At 41.8% G+C, this 23972-nt stretch overlaps 1 protein-coding gene across 2 annotated transcripts; it reads right to left on the reverse strand.

Moving 5' to 3' along the window:
* HAGH (hydroxyacylglutathione hydrolase) lies at positions 1-23938 on the reverse strand. Of its 2 annotated transcripts, none has more exons than XM_043977476.1 (9): positions 23810-23938; positions 18726-18901; positions 18173-18237; positions 10554-10671; positions 9207-9315; positions 5888-5991; positions 4958-5059; positions 4763-4842; positions 1-3431 (listed from the first exon to the last, which is right to left on the reverse strand). In XM_043977476.1, the coding sequence occupies exons 2-9, from the start codon at positions 18828-18830 to the stop codon at positions 3332-3334; spliced, it is 783 nt and encodes a 260-aa protein (XP_043833411.1). In that variant the 5' UTR covers positions 18831-18901; positions 23810-23938; the 3' UTR covers positions 1-3331. The 2 variants fall into 2 exon arrangements, with proteins under 2 accessions (XP_043833411.1, XP_043833409.1); XM_043977474.1 differs by lacking the exon at positions 23810-23938 and adding an exon at positions 23526-23682.
* Positions 23939-23972: the final 34 nt, after the last annotated feature.

Below are 23972 nucleotides of genomic sequence, written 5' to 3' on the forward strand. Positions count from 1 at the left end.
TTCTGTTTTCAACAATGAAGGGTTTATTAGCGAAACTATTACAAGCTATGCCTACTCAACACTTATCACAGAAGATCAAATTAATTCAGAAACAAGAATAATACTCGACAGTGCTTCTCTTTGAGGAGCTCAAAGTGCAGAACAGACACAGGTTCCATCTTTCCCTCCAATAGGGAGCAGCAGGAATTCTCCCCTCAACAGGAGAATGGATACACACCCCCTCATAGGCTCCCTGATTCACAGCTGCCACTGGGCTTACATGCCAGCTTCATCACCTTGCATAGCATGAAAGGGGCAAGCCAACGGCTGCCTATTTTTCACAAAATTGAACCCAAAATTGTTTTTAAAAAAAGATTCAACCCCCCAAATTCAAATGTAGAAACGAAACTTTGTAACTAAAAACTCAGTCTCTGAGGTGGAACCAGAGCTGCTGGAGTCCCAGAGGATCTCTTCTCCTCACCAATCAGCTGGTGGGCATCATTGTCCTACTTCAGTCCCTCTAGAAAAGCCCAGCGTGAAGCGACTGGATTTCCCAGGAGTCCCAGCCTGTCTTCTGAATAGGACGTGAGCAACCCCTGCAGGCTGATCCCTGCTCAGGGAATGTGTCTGAGGCTATTTGTACAGGGTCTGGGGGCATTCTGTCAGTGCTCAGGAAGGGTTAAACCCGAGCTTCTACTGAAGGGTAACAGTAACCACAATGGAGATTGGCTGAGGACAGAAATGTCCTGCTGGAGAATGGGTGGGCAGCAAGTTATAGTTAATCATGTTCTTATTCTATCTTAGGCATGAAAGCACATCAGAAGGTAGGAAGATAGCAACAATTCACAAGTGGTAGAATTTTCTCAGAGCTGTGTGACATTCAAGGCCTTTCCCATGGGAGGATGTGAGAAAAATGATAAAGGGAGAAAAAGGGAGAAAAGTCCCTTTATCTAAAAGTAAGACTTGGCAACTGTAACTGTTTCTGTGATTCTAGATGCCCAAATGAGACCTGACTTCTCTGCGAACCTTATATAGCTTTAGATCAGAGTCTTTCTCACCTTCCTCTTTATGCTCACTTCTGAAAAGGGAGCAAAGGAAGCCCTCTGCTCCTGCCCTGTTCAGTCACCACCAATCTAGGAGTCAAATTTTAACGGAGGATGATGAGACAAAAGGGGACCAGGACAGAAACAGGCTCATGTCCTCACTCAAAGGCAAGGCAAAGAGAAAAAAGTCTGATTAAACCAACTAATTAGCCAAACTAATTCTCCCTGGGCTCCCAATCATTTTTTCATAAAAAACAAACAAACAAAAAACATAACCTACTAATATCCCCCCCCCAAATAGCCACACTTAAGTGCCCACTGCTCAGGTTTCTTTGTTACTGGAAGGCTCACTCAGCAACAGTGCAGTCTAAAGCACAGCCTTCCAGGCCTCAGCTATGAACAGTTTGTCTTTCTGAGGGAAAAATGCAAGTGTGGCTATAAAGAAATAAGACAATTTCCATGATAACTTCTAGAAATTAGTCTCATTACTTTATAACCATGCTGTGTTTGAGGGCCCTTGAACTACCCCCTTCCCTCCCACTTAGAAACAGGAAAAAATGGAAATGTTAATGAAATTGCTGCCAGCACTCAAAACCTACTCTCTGAATTAATGTGCCCAAAAGGAACCACGCTATACCAATATCTTGGGTCAAATGTTATTAGAAGAGACACTGAAACTCTAGGGGTTAAATGCAATAAGCAAAGTTGGAGAAGGCTTACTCTTTGAGCATCCATTGCATATGGCAGTTACATCTATATAGAGCAAAGAAATTTCAAGTTCCCTTTGATAAAAGCTTCCCAGGCAAACCTGTGAACATGTCTAATAAAACGATGAATCACCATCACTGGAAAAACACCATACAATACTGCTTATTTGACAACTGGAGGAAACCAGTTTTAGTGGTGACAGTCGAAACCATAGAGGATACAGGTAGCTCAGGAGCCAAGAAGGAGCAAGCATGGATTACATGGACTGGATAAGAATGGGCTTTCCTTTCCAAAACATTCCTTGCCACTCTGCCGGTTAACCCTTTCTCATCTTCCCAGACACATTTCTGTCTAATCAGGGGACAGTCAGGGCATAATTTTTGTCAAATGCTCTTCAGAATGGTTTCTGTTGCCACTCAGAGTACATGCTGGCTTAATATATCAAAGGGACTTAAGTTTTCCTTGGGACTTCAGGTTATCACATAGCAAGAGGTGAGGCCACTTAATGTTTAATAATGATAGCACAATGTTAGATAGACAGAAGACACTTGTGAGCATCTGCTTAGAGACAGAGGCCCCTTCCTAAATAGGCAATTAATGTCAAGTCAACAAACAAAGCAAACAGCAAAGCATACGTCTAGGCTGCTTGGCTTCGGTGGAGTTAAAAAGTCTTTAATATCTGAAAACTGAATTTCTATATACAATGTTAAGTGTTTAAGGATGTTTTCAAGCTTTTGAATCTTTAAATCTCTCAAGCCAAGATAACTCTCTCAAAGGTTTTTTTCCACTCCCTCCAAGTCCTATTCAGGTTGGGATGGGATGCCAACCTTAAAGAGGACATGACCTCAACAGTTTTATGTTACTACTCATATGAGCCATGGAAAGCAATGGCATACAATTCAGTAAAACATTAACTCCAAATACCAGCCTCTGGCCTTAGAAGTTATCTTGAAGGTAAAGAGGGGTCTAAGTGAAGAATTGGGAAAGGAGATCCCATTTTAAATTCTGAGCCAACTTGAAGCAATGAGAAAGACTTCTTTTGTAGAGGAGCAATGAAAGAAACAGGTCCAAATTGGAATACTGACCAGACCCCTCTTCTCCCTCCCTTTGGAACTATGCCCAAGTGTCTCCCTGGGGTTTGGCCAGACTTGTTCAGAGCAAATATGAACTTAGGAGTTGAAAAGAGCTCAAAAAGCTAGCTGGGCTGCAGACAAAGCCGGGGGCCTTTTGTTGGGGTCAGTTTCCAGGATAAGTGTATTTCACAAAAGCATAGGATTGACCACATTATAGCATTTCCTCTCCCCTTAAGCCCTTAGGAAATCATGCTTGCAGAATCATAACTGATCATTTACAGAATCTGAAAGCAAAAATTGTATGAATAAATATCCTTTAAATTTTTTATCTTATAAATATGCCACAGAATGTTTGGCAAAAGAAACAAAGGGCTTTTAAAGACAATTTTAAACTAAAATACAAACTGCAAACAAGGATGATTCTCCCACAATTAAAAGAGAAATTAATTACTTAAAACATCAGAATACCCATACTCTAAAAAGGTCTAGCAGGAGAAATGTGCATTGTGAGACTTCCCGCAGGGATCTTCAGTCTTTGGGCACCTTGAAATTATCTTTCTCCTTTCGGATGGCTCTCATGGTCGTCACAGGGTCAGTCTCCCCAGCATGCTGTTGCACTGTCTTCTCCCTGTCAGGGCCGAAGCAGAGCGACAGAGTGCAGCATATGGACAATGGGCGCACTGGCTTACCATCCTCAGTACTGCCCCCACCCTAGACCCAAAGGAGAGGAGACAGAAAGCAACCAGAGACTCCAAGAAGGAGGAGCAGGCTTGTGGAAGCTCTCTTGTCTTAGAGTGCTTTCTCACCAACCAGGCTAACAAAGGAGGTACAGATGAAGACATTCCACTTGGAATTTACTGATATTCTTGAAGATAAAATCAGGTCATTCAATGGTCCATTTTGCTTTTCTTTATTGCAAAATAGAGGAAAGTGAGATGGATAAACAGGGCCAACTCAATTTTGGTCAGTTTAGTTACCTTGCCAATTCCTTTATCAACTTTCCAAACCCAAGTAAATGAAGAGACTATTTCAGTAACATGTTTTTAGACTAAATTTCAAACACCTGAAAGCTGATTTCTTTATTCTTCCATGATGTGGGTCTGAGGTTGAGAGTTTTCATCATCCATATTTTTTCCATAAGCAATGTTACAAGTGCCTAAAGTACAACACATTCCTGTAATCACCTTTCATTCCCAAGTTTTGAAGTTGCAGGAGCCTCCATCCTACCTAGTAGTTTGGTCAAATGAGCCCTAGGTCTGATCACTTCTCAAGCACTGCATCTTATTCAAGGTCTACTGGTTGCTGACCCAACTTCCAGGTGTTTGGAGAAGTGGAGAGGGGTGTGTGGGGGGTGTGGGGGGTGTAGTAGTAAACCCAAACCCCAATACTGGCTGGAGTGGAACAGAAGGGGCTGACTTACTTCTCTTGCACTTTGGCAAGAGCAAGAGCACTTTGGCCTCCTTAGAGAGGCTACTAGGCAATACAGAAGGGCTCTACAAGTTGGCAAAAGCACCAAGAGATAAAAAATGTTTCTCCAACTCTAAGAGAAAGTGCCAAAGCATTTTTGGCTGGCCAGACCTTGCTAATTCAATGTCACTGTAGTGATAAGCAAGTGGCCACATCACATCTCTTTTGGATACACAATCACTGAGAATTTGCCTTTCTTTTCATACACATAAAATGCTCCTGTTTGCAGGGATACTACAGAAACTGTTCATTTTGGGAGTAAAATGAACAAATAAGAATAAAGAAAGGCCAGACTTCAGACCCAGATGGACCAAAAAGGCTTTATGGAGCCAGAACCTTCTCTGAACTTCAGATGGCTTAAACAAATGAGACTTTCTCATGTTCGGACTCCTTTATTCCTCCCTTTGAAAGTGAGCTCCTTTTTTTACTTTGAATTGTCCTCATCATGCCTCCTTAAGACACATACAGAAAAGTAAATGTAATCACGCTTACCTCACTCTCATGAATGGGTTGTAAGTAAACTCCTCAGCAATAGTAGATGGTACAGTTGGTTCTCCAATGCCATATTTTGTCTTCAAAAGAAATATAGCGCAATTCAAAAGAATTTTGGATTTCGGATTTTTCAATCAGTTTCAAGATGAGAGAACATTAAAGCTCCCATTCCTCTCCCAAACCTCTCTCACTCACCTTAGCCCAGGCCAATTTTTCTTGAATAGCAACATTGTTTGGTTCAACATGACGTGCAAACTTGAGGTTATTGATGGTGTACTCATGACCACAGTATACTTTCTGGAAAAAAACCAAAATATGCTATTTCTTCTTTTTTTTTTTTTTTAAGTGAGGCAATTGGGGTTAAGTGACTTGCCCAGGGTCACACAGCTAGTAAGTGTTAAGTGTCTGAGGCCGGATTTGAACTCAGGTACTCCTGACTCCTGGGCTGGTCCTCTATCCACTGTGCCATCTAGCTGCCCCAAAATATGCTATTTCTAAGAACTGGGCTTGTGCAAAGGGAAGAATTAATTTCTCTTTCCAAACTCTCCTAAATGAAAACATTCAAAGTTCTCCACTAATTCACTCTTTCCCTTATGTAAGGGGATATCCTGCCTGACTTTATCTCTAGGCCTTACAGGGATATAACAGGAGCTGGCTGGTAGGCTTATGTGTAATGGAAAATACTCCACAAGCCTTTAAGGGACTACAAGGCTTATGGTTTTAGCTTGGGAAGGACCAGAGATGAGGAAAAAACCTGTCAAGAAATGCTTACAGGTGATTAGGTACCCTTCTGCCGCTCACTGGGGTGACCACATCTGGTGCATAGGATACATATGCTTGGGGACAAAGTGGCTCCAGCAGAAACTAGAAAGACTAAGCTAAAGAGGGAATAGCTAGACTCTAAAAAGAAGAAAACCAAGCCAGAGAAATAAGGAAAGGGATGTGTTTCTGAGAATTTGCAAAGGGATGATGTTATTCCTCCTTATTCTATGGGTTCCAGGCAAGGGTGACTAAGCTGTGTAAGCAAGCTCTTTCCCAGAGCCAACAGACAATCATTCCAACTTGCTTTAAAAAATACTGCCCTTAGCACAACTAACATCCTTAGGAAAAGAAAGTATAACATACTGTTTCTGGGGGAAGACGGCCCAAAATTTCAAGCAGGGCTTTGTACATTTCATCTGCTGTTCCTTCATAAAACTTCCCACAACCAGCTACAAATAAGGTATCACCTGGAAGAAAAAATCTTGTTCAGTGAGACCAAAGTAGAGCCTAAGACACATGCATGAGCACTAAGTCAGGTCAGCAACTGGGACCCTGTGGGCTATGACATTATTCATTTTTATTGTTTATTTTCATGCTTTTTAAATGAAAGTTTTATTGATATTTTTTGTTTGTATTCCATAGTCATTTCTGCATATGCTGCCTCCCACTTAAATACCGCCCCCCCCCCCCCCCCCCCCCCCCCCCCCCCCCCCCCCCCCCCGCCACAGTAGGAGTAGGACCTGTGATTTCATTAGTATAAAAACTCCCAAACGGAGATACTAGTCAGCACATTCTCTGAAACTTCAAGTCTTAGAGAATTGCCTAGAACAAAGCTTCTTTAACTGTGGTCGACCCATATGGGATCAAGTGACTGAATGTCGGGGTGGTGAAAAATTTGCAGTAATGTTTGATTTATATACCTATTTGATATAATGATCTACCTGAGGTTGAGTAAAAATTTCTCAGGCAAAAAGGGGTCTCGAGTAGAAGAAGTTTAAGAAGCCCTGGCATAGAACACTGAGCAAATAGGTGACTTCCCAGGGTCAAATAGCCAGTATGTATGTCTCAGATAAGGGGCTTGAGCCTGGGTTTTTCTAGCTCCAGGGCCAGCTCTCATCTACTGCACAAAGCTGCCTTTTATCCGTATGATAAAGAAAAATAGTTATGTAAAACTGTGTGACGGTGACAATGTGGAGACCATAGCAATGTTCTATTCCCCTAGGCCCTCACTTTTCCAAGGAAAGGAAGGAGGAGGAAGGAGTTTGCTCATCTCCCCTCTCGGGCCAAGCTTGGTCATTATAATTATATATTGCCTGCGATGAATCCAGGGCAAATGTAAAGTATAAAAAGCAAAGCTGTCTGCCAACATGTGAACACTACATGACTGGACCGCTCTTGAAAGAGGATGTGCTTAGAATTGTTTTCTTTGTAGTGGGCATAAGGTGAGGATTTGGTTAGACCACAAAATTCTGCCAGTCCCTGCTTCAGAAGGCATGAATGTACATAGTGGCTGGAATGGGTTACGGGTCAGGGACAACATGAAGTTCGTTACCTCCATGAGACTAAAGTCACGACCTTAGCTTCATTAACACTTTCCTTTAACCTGACCAAGGTAATCAGTTCACAAAAGGCACACAGCTTAGATGTCCAGATCTCAGGACATAAGGTTCCTGTCATAAGAAAATTCAGTCCCTTCCGTAAAGTCAAGATTTGGGGGGTAGGTATGGCTTTTCCTCTTTCATAGGAAGTCACAGTCATTATTGAGATAATAACGTGATCTCTGTTCCTAAAGGAGAAGCAGGGTTCACAGAGGTTTTATTGCCCATGGACCTGCCAGGACTGCCATTCTGATGGGGAAGATCCACAGTAATCTAGGGAACCAACAGGACAATCAAAGAAGACATCCCAGAATTGACTCCTCCCACCATCATTTGATTCTGCAGATCCATATGAAAAAGTCTTTGGCAAAACCTCTTCCTGAGAGAGAAAAAGACAAAATACAAGACACTGGGGGTAGTTTTACAAGGAATGTTTATGTTGCTTTGCAAGAGACTTTAGCACTTTCCCTCTAAATCCACTTGGTTGAGGTAGCAGAGGATCCAGATGAGTCTCCAGAAATAGCAGGAGAGTTATCAGGAAGGCAAACCAGGGGAGGTCACAGACCTCAGAGAGGTTCATGTTACTAATGATCCCCCACTGACAACAACCCAGATTAGGCCTGGCTCTATGACAGCCCCTTGTTTCATATGGAAACTACCTTTCTTACGGTTTGCTGAGTTCTAGAACTTAAAAAGAACAGATTCCTTGATACAGCTAGCAATTATATACTCTTCAGGGTGATCTCATGTGCCTATCATTTTCAGAAACCAAATGTATTCTGTACATACTAACTGTGTGACCTTGGGTAAGTCACTTCACCTCTGTCCACCTCCGTTTTCCTTAACTGTAAAATGGGGATAAATAGCAGCACTTCTCTTATAGGGCTGTTGTGAGGATTAAATGGGATAATATTTATAGATGGGATAATATTAGACAAGTGCTTGGCACATAGTAGGTGCTATATTATTCCCTTCCCTTTCCTGCTATATCATGCAGTGAAGAAAGCTCAACAAACCAGGGAATTTCTCTGCAGGGCTGTCTCTCACACAGCTGAACTCCTTTCTTTTACACTGTCTTAATAGTTTCTGCTTATGATTCAGAACATCAAAACCAAATGAAGGTCAACGGGAACATACCCACTAAATCACATAAAAATGTTTTCTTTCCTTGGTCTTCTGACCCTAAGCAAAGTGACAGCTATTCTTTCCTAACACTTCTGGCGTGTGGCTCCTACTGGCCCTAGTGCTGGCCTGGCTAGGTTCAGATGTTCTCTGACCTGAAAGACAATGTTATATTGGAAAGGCCTGAATTTGGAGCTCAAGGTCTGGATGAGAATCCTGGATCTGCTTCCTACCTATGTGACCTTGTGCAAAACTTAACCTCACTTGGTCTTGGATTAAAGGCCTGTTTCTAAGAGGTCTTTTCCACTCTAGATCCTTGGATGCTCTTATTATCTCCCATGACCTCTTCATAGGGAAGAAAAAGAGATAGGCACGGTCCCAAAGACATCCTGCTATTCTCTAACATGTGGCATTTTTTCCTTTTCTTATTTTCTCCAGGGAAAGCTGCTAAACATTGACAGAAGTAAAGAGGTATAGAATTTCCTTTCCTAAAAATTGGGCATTTGTCTTTGCCCAGTGCCCCCACTGGTTTGCAGGTAATCTTCAGTTTCATGAGGCTGACTGACTATACACTCTTACTATGAGGGGCATTGCTTTCTAGCCTGGTAGGACATTAGGCATGAAAAAAATCTGTTTTTTGTTTTTTTTTTTTGTGGGGCAATGAGGGTTAATTGACTTGCCCAAAGTCACACAACTAGTAAGTGTCAAGGGTCTGATGTCACATTTGAACTCCGGTCCTCCTGAATCCAGGGCCGGTGCTTCATCTACTGTGCCACCTAGCTGCCCCCTAAAAAAATCTGTTTTTAAAAAAATTTGCTTGTTTTGTTTTTAGTAACTGACAAGAACTAGCTTGGGTATCTCCTAAGCAGCTGGAAGTCTTGGAGGTCTTCAAATGTACACATGTGCCAATGAGGTACACACCCAGGGGACAGCAACAGGCACATATACATCATTGTACTTACCGGTAAAAACAGCAGGTGGCTCTGAACTGTTGGGCTTACTCACAAAATAACAGATATGTCCAGAAGTGTGACATGGTGTCGAAAGGCATTTGACAGTGAGAGATCCTACCTTGAATAAAGCAAGCAAAAGTGGTTTGCCAAAATAAGTCCATGTGGACAAAGCCTAAACCCTCACATGAGTCTCTCTGGGTCTACATGGATCTCTGCTCAGATACCCACCCCACCCCTCCACACGCAACAAGGTGCCTATATAGCCCATAGGAGGAAGGATAAATGTTTTTGGCCAGGGGCTGCCAACTTTAAGTTGTTTATATTACATGTTACCCAGACTCCTATTTTTCAAGTAACCATAGAAATCAGTCTTAAACTTTGTTCTTACGACAGCAGGCCCTGTTCTAGAACACAGACAGTGGCCTGCTCTCAAACAAAAGTACCAATTCTGTTCTTTTATTGCTAAATCACGTCTAGGCTGAACCAGTCATCCAGAGACGATGGGCTTGATCTCCACTCCCAGTTACATAGTCTTTTTGTTGATCTGAACTCTGGCCAACTTAAGTTTGAAAACAAACCAAACATAACCCAATTGATCTCAAACACTTCTGATCAAGAAAAAAAACCTGCAGTGCCAGGGATAAGAATGAAAAGTTCAGTCACATATGGCCAGTTTTAGGCAGCCTGGGTACAAGTTCTCTGGCTGTTAACCTGTTCCAGGGCAGAGAAGGCAGTTAATTCCAAAGTCCTCAGTTGCAGACTTCAGCATGGAAGCCCTCTAATAACCTGCCAAGAACAAACAGCCATCTTCAAACACACAGAAGAGCACTTTCCTGTCATGTGTTGGGCCTTTTCCTAGGGAAAATTTATATTGGTGGAACAAGTGTGAGAGAATCCAGTGGCTTTTTATGCCAGTCTGGACTCTGGCATTTTAGCTGGGCTGCTTCTGGTCAACTTTCCTCACACAGTCACTATACACTGATCTCCACTCAAAGTTATTGTTGTTTGTCCTTGGTTTCTCGAAGAGGACCATGATATCAAGGTAATGTCATTACTTGCACTGAATTGGATTTAAGTGAGGGAGGGCTGTGCAAGGTCACCAACCTCACTCTCTTCTCCAGAGCCATCTGGGTCCAGTGGCAAGATACCTACATCAGATGACTGGAGATGGCCCCAGATGTTTAAGGCAATTGGAGTTAAGTGACTTTCCCTGGGTCACACAGCTAGTGTCTGAGGTGAGATTTGAACTCAGGTCCTCTTAACTCCAGGGAGAGTGCTCTATCTACTGAGCCACTAAACTGCCCCACACTCAAAGTAAGACCACATTTAAAACCCTTTCCATGTGTGTCTTTTTACCTGTAGTGTAGTAAGATGTGACACTTTTTGAGTGAGGGCTCCAACTCGATCATCTCCCCCATATACTTTCAACCCGCGTTCCATCTTTACAAGCTTCTCATTGCCTCCAGCATGGTCCCTGGAAAGCAAAAATAGGAGATCCAGAGCCATCTGCTACTGTAAAAAGGGAATGCTGTTTGCTTTTTAAGCCTTATTTAAATCTTCTTTGCATTTAACCTAATGATCACTTTGTTTTAGAATTAAAACTCAGTGAGCCCAGCGTACATGCATTCCAAATGCAGAAAGCAATATGTTTCTTATCCATTTGTTCCTCAGCACAAATGGAAAGAATTACCTTGGAACTACCAGCATCAAGGTAATAATGCCCATCTTCTAGTAGGCCCTCATGGCTGTAAGCGTGTCCCACTGCTTCAGGGTTATCTTCTGAGCAGGTAAACACAGTTGCAAAGAAGTCTACAATTCTCTAGTGCCTTTTTTTTTTTTTTTTTTGCAGGGCAATGAGGGTTAAGTGACTTGCCCAGGGTCACACAGCTAGTAAGTGTCAAGTGTCTGGGGCTGGATTTGAACTTAGGTCCTCCTGAATCCAGGGCCAGTGCTTTATCCACTATGCCACCTAACTGCCCCCTCTCTAGTGCCTTTTAATAAATGGTCACGAAAAGTTTTAGAGAGGGATTTAGTCTGGACTCCATTTCAGAGAAGTAAAAAGATTAGCAAAAAGGTTTTAGGGACCTGCCTGGGGGTTAATAATGAATCTGAAACAACATGGAATAGAAGTAAGACGCTGTGATTCTAAGCCCTGTGCCAACCACTCCTGTGAGAATCTCTAAGATAATACCTAAAGAATGGTTCTTAATTATGAATTTTAGGGGCAGCTAGGTGGTTCAAATCCAGCCTCAGACACTTGACACTTACTAGCTGTGTGACCCTGCGCAAGTCACTTAACCCCAATTGCCTCACCAAAAAAAAAAAAAAATTATGAATTTTACACTTTCAAATCACAGGGAAACCTTTCTCTCCTCTTGCTCCTGGAATTCAATGCTTTAATTTCTTCCCACTAACTCATTTACAAGGCTAAAGTAGAGAGCACTTTTCTTACAAACCAAACCAAAACAACTTTAGAGAAAACCGCAGTACAGAGGCCTGGAGGTGACACTGTTCTTTCCTCATATTCAGTAGGGCACGGCTAGAAATCAAAAGAGACCTCACTGTGAATTAGTTCAATGCAGTGTATACTTGGGGGGAGAAAAGCTCACCTCAGAGAAATGAGGCGGAGAATTACAACTAAGGAAGATCTGGGAGGCCACAGTAATTACTTAAAATACCATTTGATCCTGGCATGTGTGACATACAAAAGTAACTAGGCTAGTTCAGCACTAAATTTGGAATTGGTCAGCCACTAACTGGAGTCCAATTTTGTGACAAGGATCCCAAGAACACCAGAAAGCACTTAAAGGTTAGAAAACATGGCCTTATGAAAAAATGCTCTAAATCACTATTGATTAGAGAGATGCAAATTAAAACAACTCTGAGGTACCACCTGACACCTCTCAGATTGGCTAAAATGACAAAAAAGGAAAATAATAAACGTTGGAGAAGCTGTGGGAAAATTGGAACACTAATGCATTGTTGGTGGAGCTGTGAACTGATCCAACCATTCTGGAGAGCAATTTGGAATAATGTCCAAAGGGTGATAGAGCTGTCCATACCCTTTGACCCAGCAATACCACTTTGGGGTCTTTTTCCCAAAGAAATCATGGAAAGGGGAAAGGGACCCACATGTACAAAAATATTTATAGCTGCTCTTTATGTGGTGGCAAGGAATTGGAAGTTGAGGGGATGCCCATCAATTGGGGAATGGCTGGACAAGTTGTGGTATATGAATACAATGGAATACTATTGTGCTGTAAGAAACGATGACCAGGAGGAGTTCAGAGAAACCTGGAGGGTCTTGTATGGGCTGATGATGAGTGAGATGAGCAGAACCAGAAGAACATTGTACAGAGTATCATCAACATTGAGTGTTGATCGACTGTGATGGACTATATTCTTCTCACCAATGCAATGGTACAGAAGAGTTCCAGGGAACTCATGATAGAAGAGGATCTCCAAATCCAAGGAAAAAAAAAACAAAACTGTGGAGTATAGATGCTGAATGAACCATACTATTTCTTTTGTTTTTGGTGCTGTTGTTTTTTCTATTTTGAGGTTTTTCATCATTGCTCTGATTTTTCTCTTATAACGTGACTAATGCAGAAATAGGATTAATGTGTGTATATATATATATATATATATATATATATATATACACCTATAAACCTATATAAAACCTATATCAGATTGCCTGCTGTCTGGGGGAGGGAGGAGGGAGGGACAAAAATCTGAAATTGGAAAACTTGTATAACAAAAGTTGAGAACTATCTTTACATGTAATGGAAAAATAAATAAATAAATTAATTAATTAAAAAAGAAAAAAGAAAACATGGTCTATGAAGTGAGGGTAATTTAATATGGAATAGAGAAGGCTAGAGAAAGGCACAACTATATCCAAGAACAGAAAGGACTACTAAAAGGAGCACAGTGACCTAAGGGGAACAGCAGAAAGAAATGGATTTCAGTCACAGGAAGGAAGCCATATATTTGGCAGAGGGAAAATCTTGACAGTGCAAGCTGCTAAACCCTGGTACAGATAGAGAAATTATGCAATTTCTTTCTTTCTTTTTTTTGGAACTTTTGTTTTGTTTTTGTTTTTTGTTTGTTTGTTTGGTTTTTTGTGGGGCAATGAGGGTTAAATGACTTGTCCAGGGTCACACAGCTAGTAAGTGTCAAGTGTCTGAGCCTGGATTTGAACTCAGGTCCTCCTGAATCCAGGGCTAGTGCTTTAACCACTTCACTACCTAGTTGCCCCCAATTTATTTCTTATAGAAGGTAACTACCTGCCCAAGTCCCTTTCCCCACCTCCGTCCCTATTTTTCAGCTCCCTTTTATGTGCTCTCTCTCCCCACGCCTAGCTCCATTAGAATGTAACCTCTTTGAGGGAAAGGACTTTTTGTGGTCATTATTTGCTTCTATATGTACCCCCGACATTTAGCACAGGAGCTGACATACTAAGAGCTTAAGAAATGTGTGTTCCCTGCCTGCCTGGCTTTCCTAAAAGTCTTTATGAATTAATCATTGCTCTTTGGTAGTCTGAGGGATTAAGAGAAGGGGACTGACTGGCCTAGATGGTTTCAGGTTTACGGTTCAGTTACAGGTTTGTTTAAATCAATCATTATGCTTATCATTTTACAAATATTAGCTAATCCTTATCATATTCCCCTGAAGTAGGGATTGAAGTTCTTATTTTAATGAAAAGAAAAATAAGCCAAAAGAGTGATGTTTCTGGTACAAGGACAATGGAATCCAATTGAGGCCATGTTACAGCAGTATGATCTTGCAGTGACAAGATTCAAGGACATTTTTTTAAAGGGACAAGAAGGTAGCTGTACTATGGCTTGGTAACTGGAAAAGAAAACCTAGGGAATTTGTTCCAAAGTTGGCAATCTGCTAGCAAGTCAAAGAAACTCTCTGTTCTAACCAAAGAAATAACCCTTTTTTCTTAGTTTTCATTTTAAGAACCCCTAAAGTTTTTACAAGATCTAAGGAAAAGGCCTTTGGCAGACAGCTTCCACAAAACAAAAATTCAGTTATGTTTAGATCTGTTCTTTTTTTTTTGGTGAGGCAATTGGGGTTAAGTGACTTGCCCAGGGTCACACAGCTAGTAAGTATCAAGAGTCTGAGGCTGGATTTGAACTCAGGTCCTCCTGAATCCAGGGTCAGTGCTCTGTCTACTGCGCCACCTAGCTGCCCCAATCTGTTCACTTTTTGCTGATCAAAGGAAGATCTCCAAACATTTTGCTCAGTCACTTGACATCCAAAATTTTTTTACAAATGCTTAAAAATGTTTAGCTAATTTCTTTATGGAATTTAAGAAAAAATTCCATTACCTAAGCTAACAATGATCTGAGAAGAGGCTATCAAAGATTGCCTCCACAGAAAAAGAAGGCTCAAGCCAGCAAAGAAGCATTTTCTTCAGATCTGTTGTCTCACCTCAGACCTTTGTGGGGGCCCGAGCCTGAACTCCCTCTCCCTCTGCATTAGGCAATGATTCTCCTAAGAAACACCAGGAGAAGCTTTCTGTGCTCATATCGGGCTCATCACCACACACTCAATTACATAAGGAATCCAATTAAGCAGAACTGAAAAGTTGAGACCTCATGTAGGAGCATGAGTATTGAGAACTGTATTGGGAGGCAATAGGCCTATGGCTGAAACTGGAGCATTATCAGATTCTTGTGACTTTAAGTATGTCATTTACCTTCTTTTTTTATTGAATAGAATTGTATTTTCCAAAATATATGTAAAAACAAATTTTTAACATCAATTTTTTTAAACTCTGTGTTCCAACTTCTCTTCCTCCTTCATTCCCACCCCCCACCCACTGGAACTCAAGCATTTCAAAATAAGTTATACATGGAAAACATTCTCACATTAGCTAGGTTGTGAGAGAAAACAGTAAAAAAAAAAACAAACCAAACTTTAGATTGAGGAATTGTCAAAGAGGGAAACAAAATTTTTTAAAAATGTGTTTCCATCTTTTTTCAGATACTATCAGTTCTTTCTCTGTAGATGGGTTGCCATTTTCATTTACCTTCTTATATGTAAAGTGGAGACTATACCAACTACTTCAGGAATGCAGTTTCCCCTCAGTGAGTCACTTTAGAGAGCTTTTGCTTCCTCTGACTGTGAACTCTCTCCCAAACTCCCATCCCCACATCACCTATTTTATACCTGCACACAACTAGCTGGATATTCCATCAGCATCTTAAAATTAATATGTCCAAAACGGAACTCATTATCTTTCCTCCTAAACTCATCCCTCCTCCAAATTTCTCTATTTCTGTTAAGGGTATCATCATCCTTCCACTCACCTTGGCTGGAAGGCAGTTTCAAAACCTTCGTCATCCCAGACTCTTCTCACTTCAGCACCCTTCACAAATAATCAGTTGACAAGTCTTGTCAATTCTACCTCCACAACACCTCTTACATCTATTGCCTTGTTTTCCTTTGCGAAGTCACCACTTTCTTTCAGATCTTAATTACCTTTCACCTGGACTATTGAGATAGCTTCCTAATTGGACTTCTGGTTCAAAGTCCCTTCTTACTCAAATCTATCACCTACACAATTGCCAAGATAATCTTCATAAAGCAAAGATCTGATCATGGTATTATTTTGTTCAAAAATCTTCCATGGAGGCAGCTAGGTGGCACAGTGGATAGAGTACCAGCCCTGGATTCAGGAGGACCTGAGTTCAAATCTGGCCTCAGACCCTGGACACTTACTAGCTGTGTGACCCTGGGCAAGTCACTTAACCCCAATTGCCTCACCAAAAAAACCCCAAAACAAACAAAAACCCAAACAAAAACCCAACAAAACTTCCGTGGCTTCCTAGTGCCTTTAGGATAAAATACAAACTCAGCTTGGCACTTAAAGACGTCCACAATTTTGTTCCAAAATGCTTTTCCAGAATTATTTCCTGTTATTCTCCCTCACAACTTTACGTTCCAGGCAAATCAGCAGCAGTCCCGAACTTAACCACTCCATTTTCCTTTTTGTGCCTTTGTGCAGGCCTGCAATGGATTCTATTCTCACTTCTGTTGCTTTAAAGCCTTGGCTAGAGTCAGGGCTGAGCTCAGGTGCTACATCCTTTCTACAATCTTTCCTGATTCCTCCTACTTCTTAGTGCTCTCTCCCTCTCACAAATTCGCTTGTATTTACTTAAATGCATACATTTTTCTCTATTTTCCTTCATTCAGCAGAATATACTATCTCCTATCTTTGTCTTGCCCATAGCCCATGCTTAATAAATGCTTGTTGAATTGTATTGAAAGGTATTTATTTAGATTCTATTAAATTCTTGCTTTGATGCCTGCTACAAGACTCTTTGAAGAACTTGTGCTTTCCTAGTTTAAAATGTGCTCAACATCTTGAAGGAATATCAACATGAACATGAACTGAGTTATAGCTTTTTCCAAGTCTCACTAGAGCTCTGTTTACGTGGAAAAAAAGAAAATGTTTATAGAAATGTTTGCTTAAAGAGGACAAAAAATGAGAACAGTTTAGTGGGACTGCAGAAAACCACACTAATGCATTGTTGCTAGAGCTATGAATTAATAAAAACTGTTTGGGAAAATAATTTGGGATTATGTAAATAAAGTGCTAAAATGTCCATATCCCTTGATTTAATAATGATTCTAGGCATATACTCCAAGAGTGTCATTGATAAAAAGAAAGCCCTCGGGGCGGCTAGGTGGTGCAGTGGATAGAGCATCGGCCCTGGACTCAGGAGTACCTGAGTTCAAGTCTGTCCTCAGACACATAACACTTACTAGCTGTGTGACCCTGGGCAAGTCACTTAACCCCAATTGCCTCACTTAAAAAAAAAAAGAAAAGAAAAAAGAAAAAGAAAGCCCTCATATGCACAAACATATTTATAGCAGCACTACTTGTGGTAGCAAAGAACTAGAAACATCATGGATGTTCATCAATTGGGGAACTGCTAAACAAATTATGGCAAATAGAATATTACTATTCTCTAAGAAAGGATAAATACATTGAACACAGAGAAGCAAAGAATTAACACAAACTGATGCAGAGTGAAATGAGCAGAACTCAGAAAACAATACACAGTGACTACAACAATATAAATGAAAAGAATAACCATAAAATAATAATAAATGAATGTTGCAAAGTTAGAGAGAATGAGCTTGGTCCTAAAGAAGAGATGTGAGAATACTGTTTCCCACTCTCTCTTTTTTGTTGTTGTTTTTGTGGGTTTTTTGGGGGGCAATTGGGGTTAAGCGACTTGCCCAGGGTCACACAGCTAGTACATGTCAAATGTCTGAGGTCAAATTTGAACTCAGGTCCTCCTGCATCCAGGGCCAGTGCTTTATCCACTATGCTACCTAGCTGCCCCTCCCCACTCTCTTTTGCAGAGATGCAAGGTCCATAGGTGTTGACACTACAGGTACTGTCAGATTTTTTTCAATATATTGATCTAATTTGTTGATATTTTCATTTCTTCCCCTTTTTCTTTTAAGAAAATGTTGTTAGGGGGCAGCTAGGTGGCGCAGTGGGTAAAATATTGGATTTGTTTTATTTATTTATTTTTTGGTGAGGCAATTGGGGTTAAGTGACTTGCCCAGGGTCATACAGCTAGTAAGTATCAAGGGTCTGAGGCTGGATTTGAACTCAGGTCCCCCTGAATCCAGGGCCAGTGCTTTATCCACTGCGCCACCTAGCTGCCCCTTAGGGGCAGTGGATAAAGCACTGGCCCTGGATTCAGGAGGACCTGAGTTCAAATCTAGCCTCAGATACTTGACACTTACTAGTTGTGTGACTCTGAGCAAATCCCTTAACCCTCATTGCCCTGCAAAAAAAAAGAAAAAAAAAAAGAAAATGTTGTTGTTATATGAGATAGCTCCTTAGGAGGGGACTAGGAGGGAAGAAAATTGGGTGATGTGAAAACAAGGGATAGCAATAACAATTTATTTAAAAAAGAAGAAGAAGAAAGTCTGCTTACCAATGGTGATGGGTAGTAAGAACGGTGGTCAGTTTCACTCCATGCTTTTTTACTGTTTCCACAACCTACAATCAAACACAGGGAAGAACAAAGAGACCACAATCTCAATTACTTCCCAGTTCTAGTACCACCAGCCTGGAGGTAGATGACACTCTAGACTTCATTGATTAACCAAGAAGAGGAAGTACAAAACATCTTTCTCATCTTCTTCCTTGGTCCCCTACCCAGTTATAAAATCTGACTTAATACTCTTTTTTTATAAAACGTTTCAAGCCCTATAATGGCATCTAAGATTAATTCTCATTTATTTTAGCCATGTGCACAAAAATTACTGATCACAAAGGTACTTTGATATCAACCACATATGGGAACTGGAGACATACTATTTAGTGATGAAGGAATAACAAAGGAGAGGTGTTGTGGTTAAATTCCACATGTGCCTGGAGTTCTGTACCCAGAGAGGCTATATACAATGAAGTTAAAAAGGACTCAAAGCCGAAGCTGTTTCTAAAAGACTTCCTGAGGAACTTCACACGAGGGCCATTCCCATTACCTTCTGGGGTTGTACTGGGTCCACAATAGCTGCTTCCTTGGTATCTTCATCAATGATCAGGTACATGTAATTATCAGTTAGGGCTGGCAGTAACTCAACCTTCATGATGCCCTGTTCGATTATCTGACACTTTCTGAAGTAAGTATGTTGACAAACAGCTCCCAGAAGGGCTGAACCTTAGAGATGTAAATAATACAAATGCAACAGGTCAATGGCAGAACTTTATTATGACTGAACTGAGAAGAAGATCAAAGTCAAATCCTTCAAGCCCCACTAGTAAAGCCTCATAAATCTTGAAGAAAGTAGAAAACATGTTTATTGGCCTGACACATTCCACTTCTACCTGTTTTTCTAAGGGTTTTTGTTTGTTTGTTTAGGGTTTTTTTGGCAGGGCAATGAGGGTTAAGTGACTTGCCCAGGGTCACAAAGCTAGTAATTGTCAAGTGTCTGAGGCCGGATTTGAACTCATGTCCTCCTGAATCCTGGGCCGGTGCTTTATCCACTGTGCCACCTAGCTGCCACTCGTGTGTGTGTGTGTGTGTGTGTGTGTGTTTTAACCACTGTGCCACCTAGCTGCCCCCTAAGAGTTTCTTTTGTAAAGAAGAGGAATCTTTATCTGAACTATATATATATACACATACACACACACATATATATATACACACATACATATATATACATATATATATATATACACACATACATATATATATATTTTTTGGGGGGTGAGGCAATTGGGGTTAAGTGACTTGCCTAGGGTCACACAGCTAGTAAGCGTTAAGTGTCTGAGGCCAGATTTGAACTCAGGTATTCCTGACTCCAGGGCCGGTGCTCTATCTACTGCACCACCTAGCTGCCCCTGAACTATATATTTTTTTAGTTGCCATTTTTTAAAATTTCATTTTACTTTTAATTTTCCCTCCCAATTTCATGTAAAGATTTTTTTTGAGTTCCAAATTTTTCTCCCACCTTCCCTTCCCTCCCCCTTCCCAAGGCCTGTGAGCAATTTGATATGGCTTATACATTACAATAATCATGTTAAACATATTTCCATATTAGTCATGATGTAAGAGATGAATCCATCTGACCTATATTTATTACCAAATCATTGAAAACATGAAAAATAATCCATCTGAATGAGGATCAAATTAGATGAAAAAACTGCCATTTAATGTCACTTACTAAGTATTAAAATGCACAAACTCAGAGTTTAAAAGAAAAAATGTAGAAAACAAGTGAGACAATTCAAATAATGTTCAACTGTGGTTATTGCTAACTCTAGAGAAGAGCAGAGACTCAAAACCAAGAAAATATCTCTAAAGCTCATTTAAGCCGTTATTTCTAATCTCTACTACCATACCATTGAAGTAGTTGGTAGTTTAGATAAGGAGAGAGGGAATCATCTAAACTAAAATAAAGATTCTCAAAATTCTTTTGGGAACAAGTATTTTTAAAATGTAAAATATCTCAAGTTCTACTGATATGTGGTCAGTCCTGGGATTAAAGTAGGCTGGCAGGGCAGGTGCCTTATGGGGGAACTTTCAGTTTGGATGATGGGTAGCAAGAAAGTGACATCTGTGAGAAGAGCTGCAAAGCAGGCACCATAGAGTTGGGTATCTTCACAGACCTCACTTGTTGGGAGCACTCCGTAAAAGTCACTTCAGTGCTTCTTCATGCAAACAAAAAATTGGAGCTTTAATGATTAAGTCTCCCTTTTCTTTGATTCATGTTCAGCAAAATAAATATATTTTAAATTCTGAGCTCATGTTAAATAGTTCCCTGCCCAACCCTCACTACTAACCTTCATCATGCCCTGTTCAATGTTCTAACTTTTTCTGAAGTCAGTATGTTGTCAAACACTGACATGCCCATTTGTTAATTTATCAAATACTCATAACTCATACTGCATAACTCAGTTAGATCTGGTAAGTGCTTTACTCTCAGGGTAGGAAAGGACAGAATAAGAAAGATTAAATAGAGCTAACTAGGATTCCTTAGACTTAAACCATCTTCCTTGAAAGATCTCTAGATTCTCTTCTGCATTTAAATTTCACTTACACCACACAAATAACTTGTTCCCCCTGACTTCTTCCTTGCCCCACTCCAAACCTTCAGTCCCCAGGGGGTTAGTTTATATTTCCCATTAGGATTAAGATTATGCCTCAGGAATACAGCATTTTTGACAACTGGGTCAGAGGTCTTTTCTATTTCATCTAAAATCCACATTTTAAGAAAAGTCAAGTCCATTTTGAAAGTAAGCTCAAATCTAGCTCAATCAAAAAACTTACTTCATTTTTCTACAAAGAGAACCACTGCTCAACATTACTTGAGAAAGACCAGTCAGAGGATTTTAGGCCAATGAATATGTAATAATGTCCAGGTCATATGCATACTAAAGCCTTTGCTAAGCATCCATGAGGAAGATGAGAAAGAAGTAGTCTTCTGGAAACTTTTGTAATGAGGGTTTTTTTCCCCCCATTTCAAACCTTGGGCCACACTTATCTAAGATGAAAAATGTAAATATCCGGAGAATGAAGGCAATGTCTGCTGCAAGTCCTACTAAAGACTCCTAGCTACTGTAGCCAAATATAAAAATCGAGAGTCATTCAGTGCCAGGAAATGTAGCAATTGGCCCCACAATTGAAACTCTAGTCCTAGGCCTTCCCTCTAATTCCTTGCAGAGCATACAAAGAGAAAAGAACAATTTCAAAACTATTATTAAGGGAGTTCAACACATCAATGGAGCAAGATTGTGACATACCATGAATCTCTTGCCTACAAGAAAAATATACCAAAATATAAAATATTTATTGAAATTTATACATAGCAATCCACTAGGAAGAGAGCCTAGGCATAGAAATTTTAAAAATGTAAATGTTATATAAAAAAACCCAAAAGTCCTGATTATACCTACTTCCATCTTCTACAAGTATGGGATTAAAGACTTAAAGCTGGAAGGGAGCCCCTAGGTCATTAGGTCTGACCCCTAATTTTAGAGATGAGAAAAGGAAGCCCAAAAAGATTAAGTGATTTGCCCAAGTTCACTCCACCAGGAAGTATTTAAGGTAGGATGTGAAACCACAGTCTTCCTGATTCCAAGGCCCAGGTTTTATCCACTACATCATACAATCTCTCTAGTCAATTAAAGATATGGGGGCAGCTAGGTGTCAAAGTGGATAAAGCACTGGCCCCGGATTCAAGAGGACCTGAGTTCAAATCCAGCCTCAGACACTTGACACTAGCTGTGTGACCCTGGGCAAGTCACTTAACCCTCATTGTCCCACCAAAAAAAAAACAACTTCTAATCTAGTCAATTAAAGATATGGATGTTATACAGTGTCCCAAAAGTTTTGGTGTAGCTTTAAGCTTTAATTTTATAATGCAACCCTTACAGAAGCAGAAATAGGAAGAAAAAATTAGTCTTCTAATCCATGTAGTTCTGGGTCACAAAGAAAAAACACCAGAGAAGACCTCAGCTACTATACTAGTTCATATGGAAAGGGAGAGTTCCTGAAATGGGACTTGAAAACACCAGAATACTTTTTAGCCTTTTGGTAATAAACATTTTCTAGTCAAATACAAGCCCTTCAGAACTCCTCTACGTAGCTGACAAGCTGCCTTCAATCCTTTATTATGTACTCTGAACTCGAAGGGGCTCTATTTTAATTAAAAAAAAAAAGTTTGGCCTCAGGACATTTCATTGTTTCTTTTTTGGTCATCGATCCCTGTGTTTCACACTGTTTTATTAATTCCGAGATATTATACTCCTTCAGGTAAGAACTTCTGTTGGTAGGATACTTAGGAATACTTACTGCTCTTGTATAAGAGCAGTGACATCTGTCATTATTATTACCTTGCAGGGGTACCAAAGCCTTTAGCATTACTTTGTAGGAAAAAAACTACCTCGTTTTTAAGCACTCCATTCTGAGCAGCTTGCAAGAACCCCAATAGAAGCTAGCTTCTCTGCACTTTGATACCACTACATTACCAGCAGTGGTGTCAGGGAGCTTGCACAACTCTCGAGACATGGGCCAATTAATCCTCCATGGCTGGAAATGCTAGGATGGCCTTCACAATGCTAGAGCTGGGCTACATCAGAGTGATCCAGGACCTTTGCTACCTACCACGGGACCAAAGTCCCAGCTTCTTTCTCCTCACCAGCACCTCATTTGGGAGTTGGGGGGACTGAGCATTGGCTAGGCCATTCTATTCGTGTCCCTTGTCCCCCACCTCGTTCCCCCATAGCCCAGCGTCATTACTGGAAGAAGCAGAAGATTACGTAACCGAGTCAAAACGCGAGTTTGGGGATCTCTTAGCCATCGACTCGTAGGTCGATAGAGACATTTTATTTGGACCCCTAGCTGGGACAAACGAGGACAGAGGAGGAGGCCTGCCACTTTCGGGATGCTGCTCGGAGCTCCCCGGTCCACCATCCCGAAGAGCGAGCGCCTCACACTGGGCTCTTCAGCCCGGGTGGCGGCCCCCCGGGATGCCGAGGCTGGGGGTGGGGGTGGAGTCCCGTCCTAGCTGGGTCCCGGGACGGGACAACGCAGACATGACATCCCCGGGGCCTCCCCAGGCGGGGCCGGGGGCGTGCGTGACAAGGGGCTGGGAGTGCGCTCCGCCTCCGGCGGGGGAGGAAGACGATCCCGGCCCCGCACGCACGTCCCACAGGTCCGCCGTCGCGGAGCCGCGGGGAACACCAGCCTGCAGCACCTGTCAGGCAAGCCGGGGCCGAGGGCTAGCCCCGGAAGCCGCCCGGCTTCTCCTCTCCGGGCCGGGCTGTCTCCGTTCACCTACCCACAGCGCGCCTGGACCAGGTGGCTCCCAGGACAGCGAGGCTCCGGCGGCCAAGGTGCCCAAAGCCCCAGACCATGTTCCGGAGGGAAGAGGAGTGGAACGCTCTGAGAGGCCGAGCCCTGACACCGCGTTCTCGTCATCGACGCGCCTCAGCCAATCCCCGCTGACCTCCTCGCCACGCGCCCGCCGCTCCCTCCGCCCCGACCCGCGGCCGCAGCCAATCACGGCGCGGCTGCCGGGCTCCAGCCCCCAGCTCCCCCTCCGCTCGCCCCTCCCCCCAATACCGGCCGCAGAGAAGTGTCGTTGTAGTTGCGGGGTCGCCGGGAACCCCTGAGAACTGGCGGCAGTGGGTACAAGGAGATAGAGGCTGGCGTGGGGAAGCGTCCTCCTCCCTCCGAAGCAGCACGGCCTTGCCAGGCAGGGCAGCGCCACTGCGACCTTCCCGGA

This window comes from Dromiciops gliroides, chromosome 1 (genome assembly GCF_019393635.1).
Source record: "Dromiciops gliroides isolate mDroGli1 chromosome 1, mDroGli1.pri, whole genome shotgun sequence".
Lineage (NCBI taxonomy): Eukaryota > Metazoa > Chordata > Mammalia > Microbiotheria > Microbiotheriidae > Dromiciops > Dromiciops gliroides.